This window comes from Cyprinodon variegatus, unplaced genomic scaffold (assembly GCF_000732505.1).
Source record: "Cyprinodon variegatus isolate N-32 unplaced genomic scaffold, C_variegatus-1.0 Scaffold103, whole genome shotgun sequence".
Classification (NCBI taxonomy): domain Eukaryota; kingdom Metazoa; phylum Chordata; class Actinopteri; order Cyprinodontiformes; family Cyprinodontidae; genus Cyprinodon; species Cyprinodon variegatus.
Window position 1 is genome coordinate 281,037 of NW_015150556.1, and position 10,436 is coordinate 291,472.

Here is a 10,436-nt window from a genome sequence, read left to right on the forward strand (position 1 = left end):
ATGGAGGCAGCAGTCTCAGCAGGGACTCTCAGACTTCCCTCACTGCAGACACCTCCACTAGCCCCCGGTTAGGGGACATCAAGGTACTACCAAAGTACTCCCTATGACAGACCAGTGCAGTGTCCGCATTATGGCAGCAACTGCACCAATGGATCTATGGATCTCCCCATTCTCCCCTCACTCAAGAATGGGACCCCAAGATTCTTAAATTACTCGCTTGAGGAAGGAACTCTCCTCCAACCTGAAGTGAACAAGCCACCTTTTTCATTAGAGAACCATGGCCTCGCACTTGGAGGAGCTGATTCTCATCCCAGCCACTTCATACTCTGCTGCGAACTGCCCCAGTGCAAGGTGTAGGTTTTGGCAGAAGGGAGCCAAAGAGAAACATGTCATCCGCAAAAAGCAGGGACATGAACTGCTGGTTCCCAAACCAATCCCCCTCTGGTCTTTTGACTCTGCCTAGAAATCATGTCCATAAAGGTTATGAACTGGGCCACTGACAGAGTGCAGCACTGGCCAAAATGCACTTGGAATAGGTCCAACTTATTGCTGGCAATGCGGACCAGGCTAATGCCCGGCTTTCAGATAAAGTTAAGTAATATGTTAAAGTGTTTAGTCTGGGCTGTTTTTTTTAATGGGTTGGAACAATGGCCAGTTCCAAGTCATTTTTCCGTTGGCTGGTGGTGCAGTGTGGGGTGTTTCCAAGCTCATCAGGAAATGTGGGAGTTCAAGATTCAACTTTTTTTCTATAGGCTTTAGAAATGCCATCTTCCAGCATAGAAAAACAAACTGAAGAGCTACTATCCCCATTTGCAAATACTTCTGCAATTGTGCGTGACCATCGGTATCTGCCAACTTGCTTTGGTGGCTTTGTTGGCATTGCCCTTGTCTACATCTCAGGGTTTGTGGTCTGACAAATTATAAAAAAGCTGTTGTGTGATGTGTGCTGTGGTTGTCTGGTCACTGATGCTGTTCCTGCATCACTTGATCAGAGCCACCACTTTCTCCATCTAAAAACAAAGGAGGGCCAATGGTTCCATCTGAGGGGAATTTGATTATTACCAGATCAGCTGAGCTTTTCATTCGCCAGCCTGTGCCAAGGCAAGCTCTCTACTTGTCCTATATCAACCATTTTGTAAGGGCTGGTGTTGTAGCTGAGGATGTGTTTGGTCTAGGTGAGCACATTCAGGAAAAGTGTGAAATTGACAACCATTGCTATCTGCTGATCACTTGTGGTTTCTGTGTTTCATAAGCTGAGACTGCAACACATTGCTAAACTAGAAACAATGCAATTACAGAGTGGCAGGAAAAAAATGTGCAAAACCATTCTTTTTAAAGGGTTTCATCTTTTGTCTTAGTTAAACAGAAAAGTGTCTCTGGTGTACAACCCTGAGTGTATGTGTTGTTTTTAAAATGAGTTTTGTTACCTAGAAATGTCCAAAAAGATAAATAAAAGGAAGATGTTTTCATCTTGTTTGTTTGAATTAAAGCTAGGGCATTACCACTGAATTCACCATTAACATGTGCTTTAAAATCGTATTTGTATTATAATACGGAAATAAACATGTGCTGGAGCGCATCTAGCAATTTTTAACAACCTTAACAACTCAATCTTCTCAACATAAATCTATTTTTAAACTCACCTGCTCCACGTCTTGTTTTGTTTTTTGTTTAATGCTATTACCAAGAATGATTTCCTCAAACCCTTCACAGCCTCTTCTGTGGTTTATAAGTGAAGAGTAGATTAAATTCACTGAGTGGCATTTTATCACAAAATTATCATAAAATGATATCCATAAAATGATATCCCTGTTGTATCCCTTCTCTACATTGGAGATCATCAGATAACACATCCCACTGACGTACACCTCTCATGTGACATCAACAAAGACGGAAAGTTTGAATAAGAAATGTATCATGTGACACTGTGACTATGACAAGAGGAATTCCTTAACCCTAGATAGAAAAAGTGATACATTATCCCCATTGTCTCTTCAGTTAGGTGCTGTTATGAAAGAACTATTGTTTGCCAAAGCAGTCAGGCATTTGTAATCTAACATTCAGTTTCTACTCATCTTTTCATTTCAGAAGTCAACAGGTTTTTCTCGGGTTGACGGTTTTTGCAGTATTATATAGTAGTGTATTATATGGTATAGTTTTAGTATATACTATAACATGTGCAAAACGAACATTTCACCATGGAATGTGACGCTTTAAAATCCAGTTTCTCAGGTCTTGCAAGTTTGCAACCAGATATAAACACGGCAGAACGTGACAGAGCCACTGGGTTAACAAGAGCTTTCTTGTTCTTCGTACTTTGAAATGACCATCAAAAGCTTTCATATTGAATATGATGCCATCAACGACAGGAACACTTTTACAAATGGAGATACCATAAATGGACGGATCATCCTGGAGGTCTCCAAAGAAACAAAAGTTCAGTCTCTGCTTTTTATTGGGAAAGGAAAAGCAAATGTGCGTTGGTCTGAGCACTATGGAGAGCATACTCATGTTTACTGGTCTGATGAGAAGTACTACAATGTTAAGCATCATTTGTTAAGAGAATCAAGACAAGATGGTAATGTATGAATTTAGATTTAAAAGGACATAATGTGCTAAATCCCTAGAATGCTGATGTGCTAGTTTAAAATGTCTTTTTTTTAAGGCACTGAAGTCATTGGGAAAGGAAGACATGTTTTTCCTTTCAGCTTTAAGATACCTGACAGGTATTTTATTTCTATAAGGTTTATATTCTGATCTTTTTCAGATTCTAATCCTTGTTTTTTTTTTTCCTTTTTTACCAGGAAAATGCCATCATCTTTTTACTCATCTGTGGGTAGAATTGTTCATAGGTTAGAGGTGGAGCTCCATCAGTCCATGAAGCTGACAAAAACGGCTAAAACACACTTCACATTTATTTCCACAGCAGACATGGATACACCAGGACTCATGGTGAGAAACCAAAAAACAAAACATACCTCAAAAGAAATCCTTTCTAGTGCTACATAAAATTACTTGTTTAAGATGTTTTTTAAAATGAAATCTGCTTTTAGGTTTCCCAACATGGGAGCAAGGATAAAAGCTTTGCTTTTGGTTCTGGAAATGTTTCGATGGATGTCTTTACACAAAAGATGGGATACAAACTTGGTAAATATCTGGTGTTAAAAGAGGAAAACTTGTGTGTTCAACACTATTAATACTTAAATGTCACCTAAACATCACAAACATTCAAACTCACACAAACAAAAGATGTGATTTTTTTCAATTCAAATTATTTATAGTCACACAGTCAGACTGGTCAAAATTTTTTTTTATCAAAGTAAAAAACAATTGATTGCATGCACTCATTGACTCTCTGCAATCCCTCACAACTATCATACACGTAGCAAAAGTGGAGAAGAAAACTCCCTTTTACCAGCAAGAAACCTCCAGCAGAACCAGGCTCAGTGAGAGCGGCAGATATGTAGATATTGACATAAATTAAATAGGTTATTTGGTGCTTGGGCCCCGGCAGAAGACTTAGATGCTGTGAATCAACATTTGCTTGGATTAGAAAGCTGGGGAAAGGATTAGAGAAATCTTACCCCCAAAAAAGGTGCAAGGCTAGGAGAATAAACCCCCAAGCTGGGGATGAAGGGATAGAAATTAGAGGAGAGGCAGAGCAGTGCAGTCAATAGCACTGATGGAGAGACAGAGCAGTGCAGTTGATCAAACAATTGATAGCAGAGTGATGATTGCTTGAAGTACCCTTGAAAAACAGATTCCCTGAATGATTTTGGAGAATCTTGAAAACCTGAACTGGGGGATAGGAGCTAGACCTGTATAGAATGAATTGGATAAGCGGAGTAAATGACGCCATGTCTATAGGAGAGACCTACAGCAGCAATATTGGGTAGTCCTGAGATAATAGAAACCTTGAGGTTGCATCATTGTGATGTCAAGCACCAAACTTTACAAACTTGATAACCTACAAGATGGGCAGGACTGATGCCCTGTGGTGGGCTAATAAATGCCAAGCTCAGTTATGTTGATGATGAGGGTTAGCAGAGATGTGTCTGTAAACTGAAGGCTGCCAAGCTTAATTTTTTAAAATCATTTAAAGTGACAAGACATGAATTTGAACTTGAATTTTCAGCCTATTTGATAAAAGAAGTGGTGTGAAGACTTTATGTATGCTACGTGATATACAATAGCGTAAGTGAAAGCCTAAAAAGCAATTGCAGCGAGCATGTTAACTAAAGGATACATTTTTTTTTGTGTGGTTATTGTCACAAATGTTTACTTAAATGACAGTTAGATGCGTTCAAGCACACAGTTTTCTAGATCTGTTTTAGCCTGCTAAAATTAAATGAGTTTGAATAGTTTTAGATATGCAACCATGTGAGTCCAATAAGGAATTTGGGTTCCAGTACTTGGAAAAAAATATTTATTTTACTGCATAATGCGGGACATGTAACAAATGTTTACTTGATCAATTAGGCGAGGATGGTTTTCAGGCGGTTACACCAAAGCCTTATTATTCGACTAAACTTGCAGTATTGGGTTCAAACAACTTAACTGAAGTCAATGACAAGTCAGACAGTGAAAAAACAATGTTAAAACAACTTACCTTTGCTCTATAAACAACTAGAACAAGCTCAGTGTTTAAATTTAGCCAAAGAGAGGTCTAAATTTAACTTAGCTGCTTTTCAAGGCAACAGGTGAACAGAGTTAGTTAGTCTAAATCGCAATGTCTTACAATGCAGGAATTAGTTACCTTAAAATTGGAATGGCTGTGACAAAGCATACTGAACAAACTGAAAGGGACGTTGGAACCACTATACAAATACTACATCAACTCATTCATCAAAAGCAACATGAAATCTGCTGATTATTCAGCCATGACATAGATTAAACAGTGAAAAGATGTTGAAAATCCAGCTAGGTCCCCTGTAAAGCAAGAATCTGAGGATTTAATTAACGCCGTGAAGCTGTGGGCTGCAGATGCACGTGTGGGGGAATTAATGCTGTTCATGTTAGAGAAGTAAAGAACTGAAGCAAAGAATGAGAAAAACCTTTGAGTCCTAGAAAAATACCTCTCACCTGAAGAGCTGAACAGGGAGGGAGCCAAGCTACCAGCTGAATGATGGCTTGGGGGAACAAGGGAGGCTTTTGAGGAGGCGGAGGGAGCTAAGGTGTGGCGGAGCTAAAAGTCCCTGCAGCATTAAATGGATCAACAGGTGTTGCAGAGGAGAAAATCCCTGCTGAAGCAGATGCAGGAGGGATGGAAAATGAACTTGTGAGAAGCCTGTTAGGGCATGCTGGACTGAATCTGAGCCAAAGCCAAGGATCAGTGCAATGTGTTAACAGGAGCCGCTGCACATTAAAAAAACATAACCATGCACTTGATGACTGAAAGTTCGCTTATGTGAAGGAGAGACACTGGGCCAGGAGCTAAATGAAGGGGGTCTTAGAGATGATTGGCTTAAAAGGTATTGCAGTCCAGATCTGATTGGCTGAAGCTTAACGAGGGACATTGCAGGTGGTGTTGGTCTTCCAGACTGAATTTTCACTTAAGCTTCATAGGTCTAGTTTAGGGGGGAAAAAATCCAGTTTTGAATCCATTAAAGAACACCAATTGATATGGCTCATGGACAAGAAGGGCATTTAAACTTTTCTGCACTGTGGGCTTCAATAGGAAATACCAGCAAGATTATTCCTAAAAACAAGCAAACAGTGAAATACAGAATAAAAAAGCACTGTTTATGTAACTCATTCAGGTATTTAGCAGTACGCTTCCTAGTGTCTAGTTTTTCAAAGGCAGAGAGAACATTAACATAATACCAGAGTGGTAGACAGTTCTTAGCCCATATGACCAATAAGTGTCTTTCGATTAGGTCAGTCTTGTCCTAGTATTTCTTTCTTTTTCCCACTGACAGTGTTTTATGATTCAGTCTGAACATTTGTCTCCATTTTATAGGTGAGACTCTGTCTGTCTCCATCAAAATCAATAATGCCTCAAGTCGCTCAGTGAAACCCAAACTTGAACTGTATGAGAAGAAGAGCTTCTTCGCTCAGGGCAGAAGGAAAATTGAAACAAAAACTATCCTAAAGGAAAAAGCCGAAGCTGTTGAAGCGCAATCAGGCAAGAAAACTGTAACGAAGATGATCACCATCCCAAGAGTGCTTCCTCCATCCATTCTAAACTGCTCAATTCTTAAAGTGGAGTACAGACTGAAAGTAAGACTCACCAGTAGAACCACATGGAACTAAAAGAGTCTCTATATTACAAAACTAACAAATGTGATCCACACATGCACAAGATAAGATCCACATATGCACAAGATATCCCAAATGCACTGCAATATCCACTCATACACAGGATAAGATTCACACATGCAAAGCACAATCTTCAAATGAACATGATTCAAATAGGCACAGACAATTTACACATTCATAAGACAAGATTCACAAAAGCTTTGTGATGCATATGCCATTATATCTGAATGTTTAATCTACTAGTGGTCTTTGAGCATTATTGCATTTGTGTAGGGATTTTTGAGAATCACCTGATGGGACTTGATGCACAAATGCATTTTTCTAACCCGGTATTATTTCCAACAAACTAAAATGAAACCCATTGTTTCAGCCAATCAAGAATGTAAACTACAGAGGAGGTCATTTTGTTAAATTGAAGAGTAGGGAGTCACTGCAGCAAACACAAAGAGGGGGAGACTGACCACATGGCAGATCCATACCATATTTGGATGCTATATCCTAATCCAGTTACAGTTTTTCATATGAACTGTGTTTCTTTTTTTTTTTTAACTACCGTTGTTTCAACATTTTTAAAGACATTTTCTGAGATTCTATTAAGCACACAAAAAACACACACTTTTAAAAAAGACATTTTAATTTAGTCCCTGAAAGTATAGCTAAATCATTCATCCTCCTTGCGTAGCTTCCAGACATGACCGCTACCCTGCTCTACAATCTGCCCGGCTTTCTAATTCCACGGTTAGCCTCTAGAGTTTGACCTGAAAGTGTCCATTAAATTTTGTTCCAGTTCATGATTGTGTCCCACTTGTTGATTCATCTCAAAAATAAGAATTTTATATCTTTGTTTGAAGCCTGAAATGTAGAAAAAAGGTTGAAAAGTTTAAGGGGACTAAATACTTTCACAAGGCCCTGTAATAAATCTATAGGAAATCACTTGTGACTTTAAAGCAGTACTTAGGTACTTTTCCAAAGGGGAGAGACTTTGAAATCTAACCTCTCCTGCCTCTGCTGCCACTGTCCCAATATACAAAGACATGCTTAGGGATTTTTTTTTTAACATAGACGATAAATCCATTAGGACAAAAATAAACATTATAGTTAGATGTAGTGCAATGTTGAATGTTATACGTCATTTAGCCGATGATGTTAGATGAATCTCCTTTGATTAGCACCACATTGGACTAACCCAGGGGTCGGCAACCAACGGCTCCAGAGCTGCATGCGGCTCATTGACGCCTCCTTTGCGGTTCCCTGGAGCTTTTTCAATAATTTATGAACATTTCTTTTTTTTTTTTGGTGTATTTATTTGAATATGGTGTGCAGGAGATCAAACAGACATTCATTATGTTTTCCAATGCTGTAAATATTTGTATAATAAATTAATTTAAGAAATAAATGCAAACATTTATTTCAACGAAAAAGTGCGTCATGGCCATAGAGATCAGTGGTCAAAGCCTGCAACACATGTCTCAGTGCAGCGCGGTGACGGGCAAAGAAAGTGGTGGGTGTGTCTGGGGCCATGGATCCCAAAGGGAAAAAAGGAAGATACCTGATGAGAACAGATGATTCAAAGAAGAATGGACCAAAGCATTTGCTTTCATTATCAATGCGGATGGATTGCCTAGATTTTTGCTTTGGCACGATAATTTGTCAAATAATAAAAATAGTAATTTGGAAAGGCATTTCCAGGGAAGGCTAAATATGCAGCCGATCACAAAGTTGTAAGAGAAAACGTGCGATTGCAGAACTTCTGGAAACATTAAAGGAGCACAAAGATAGATTTAAGAAAATGGATTGCCTCTATGAACTCCACTACTGCTGCTAGTTTTGTTTCAAGCATGAAAAAAAACAGATTAAACAAGTAGCGCTCTGATGCAGGTATGTGAATTTTTTTTCCATTTTTCTCCTGCAAATCCTTAAAATAAAAATAACACGCAGGGAACAGTGGTTACGGAGGATGAGGGATTTCGTGGTTAGAGAGCACTGCTATGATGGATGTCAGTTCCTGCTTGGTTCCTCATGACTCAATTAACTCCCAACAGAAACACGTCCACCATAGACAGATTCCTTTATTGTGTTTTTATAATTTCATCAGTGCAACAAAACTTAAACTGCCCGCTGAAGGGCGGTGAAGCGGCACGCGGTGAATTCCACGTTGTGAGAGCGTCCACTGCTCCTCGCTTACCTCATGCTGCTATGTGACATTTGCTCCAGTATTAACATTTAATCATGAATGCTTATTATATATTTAAGCCCACATTTTTTATAGTGGTCTAATACACTTTGAGCCCATGTTGCCATACAAGGCTTATGTAAGACTTTTAAATTTTTTTTGGCTCCAGACAAATTTTGTTTTTTTTGGTCCAATATGGCTCTTTGAGCTGTTTGGGTTGCCGACCCCTGGGCTAACCGAAGGGAAGTTAGTTCTCACTTGTGCATATATTGGTGAGTTGACTGTCCCTCCACATGAATACGGAGATCTGTTTGGTTTTTGGGTGTGTCCTGGAGCGCTTTAACTTTAGACGCCAGGCATTAGACTACAGTAAAGACTGATAGTCATATTTAAGCATCTCTTAAACTACTTTAACAATTAAAAGGTATGGATTAAACTTTAAAAATACTGATTAGACAAAAAATGTAAATCTTCAACTTTTAAAGAAATTAAGCACAAAATGTGTTTTTAACTCTTACTTTTTGTCTTGCAGGTGTATCTTAATATCAAATTTGCTGCAGACCCAGTGGTTAAACTCCCCATTGTTATTTTACCTGAAGATAACAGCAGAGTGTCGGATGAAGAACAACCATTTCCTCCTGTTGGGTTTGGATTTGAAGCATTTGGAAACCAAAACCCACAAAGCTGGGATGCCACATCACAAGCAATGAGTCTTCCCCCTCCCTATGAAGCATCTGCCATGTACCCCCCGTTCCCCACAATTTCTTAGACTAAACCATGACTGCAATATAATTTTGGCATAATGTCATATTTTTAGCTTGACATGAGAACAATATGGTTGTACCTGCCTTATTTACTTTGCACTTTGTCAAGACACTGTCATGCTTATCAGCATCTACCTTTATGAGAGATGCTGATAAGCATGACAGTATCCTGACATGCTTATCAGCATCTACCTTTATGGAGGAGACTAACCTTACAACTGCTTTAAGCCATAAGGGATTTTGCTGTTTGGGTGTTTAACATGTTAAGCAAAAAAAAAAGAAAACGTTCTTAGTGTTTTACATTGTTCTTCGGTGTCTCTTTTTTTGAGGGTTTTCAAAGCAAATATTGAAGTCTCCCACAATAATAATCCAACACCATGAAAATCTTTTTGATTTTTTTTTTTTTTGATTTTTTTTTTTTGGCATAGAACAGGGGTGTCAAAGTAGTTCCTGAAAGGGCCGTGTGGCTGCTGGTTTTCTTTCCACCCAGGCAGTAGCACACCAGACTCCATTCATCTCATCAAGGTGAGTCTAATCTTAACCTGATGACTTGATGGGATGAATGGAGTCTGGTGTGCTATTGCTTGGGTGGAAAGAAAACCAGCAGCCACATGGCCCTTTCTGGAACTACTTTGACACCTGTGGCATAGAAGAACCATAAAGTTTTAGAACATTCAAGGTGAGCTCTTTACTTGGAGAGAGAAGATGAAACAGGGACATTTCTGCAACTGGTAAATATAAACAAATACACAGCCAACAACTCTCAGTGGGTTTCGGAGAAGAAAGATAAATCGGTTAAAATGATCCAGTTTATCAATTTTAAAGATTTGAACATTTCTTCAAAACATATCCATCAGTTTGTGCAGAAGCAAGGCTCTGAATTAAAATTAATCTATTCTGAAGTAGATTAAAATCGAGTATCAAACGATTTCAGTAAAATCATGTATGAACACTTCAAACCCCTCACCTAATCAGGGAAAAGTCTCACTATGTTAGCCAGACGAGGGCTAAGCTAACAGAGCAATGGCTCTGTGTGAGTTTTAGGATTATTCTTCTTCCCCTCTGTTAGTGAATAGAAATTTGCATTTTAAAGCAGTAGAGAGTTTCCAGAATAATTAGGATTTCTGTAGACCTGTAGAGGACCATTTTCTCTCCAGTTTCCTAGCATTACCTCCCAGAATATACTGCCTTAAATTAAACCAGGGAGCCAGCTTTCTATAAATGAAATCCTTCAATTTTAA

At 38.8% G+C, this 10,436-nt stretch overlaps 1 protein-coding gene across 1 annotated transcript; it reads left to right on the forward strand.

The window, feature by feature from the left end:
* Positions 1-1,801: 1,801 nt before the first annotated feature.
* Positions 1,802-9,625, forward strand: LOC107084529 (arrestin domain-containing protein 3-like). Its single transcript, XM_015374414.1, has 6 exons — positions 1,802-2,578; positions 2,666-2,726; positions 2,805-2,952; positions 3,054-3,147; positions 5,960-6,219; positions 8,964-9,625. The coding sequence occupies exons 1-6, from the start codon at positions 2,323-2,325 to the stop codon at positions 9,198-9,200; spliced, it is 1,056 nt and encodes a 351-aa protein (XP_015229900.1). The 5' UTR covers positions 1,802-2,322; the 3' UTR covers positions 9,201-9,625.
* The last annotated feature ends 811 nt before the right edge of the window (positions 9,626-10,436 follow it).

Bases quoted from the DNA above. Each gene is read 5' to 3' on its own strand.
- LOC107084529 (XM_015374414.1), top strand. From the start codon at position 2,323: ATGACCATCAAAAGCTTTCATATTGAATATGATGCCATCAACGACAGG. The intron at 2,727-2,804 runs GTATTTTATTTC...CTTTTTTACCAG, and splicing joins AGCTTTAAGATACCTGACAG to GAAAATGCCATCATCTTTTT. The intron at 6,220-8,963 runs GTAAGACTCACC...TTTGTCTTGCAG, and splicing joins AAGTGGAGTACAGACTGAAA to GTGTATCTTAATATCAAATT.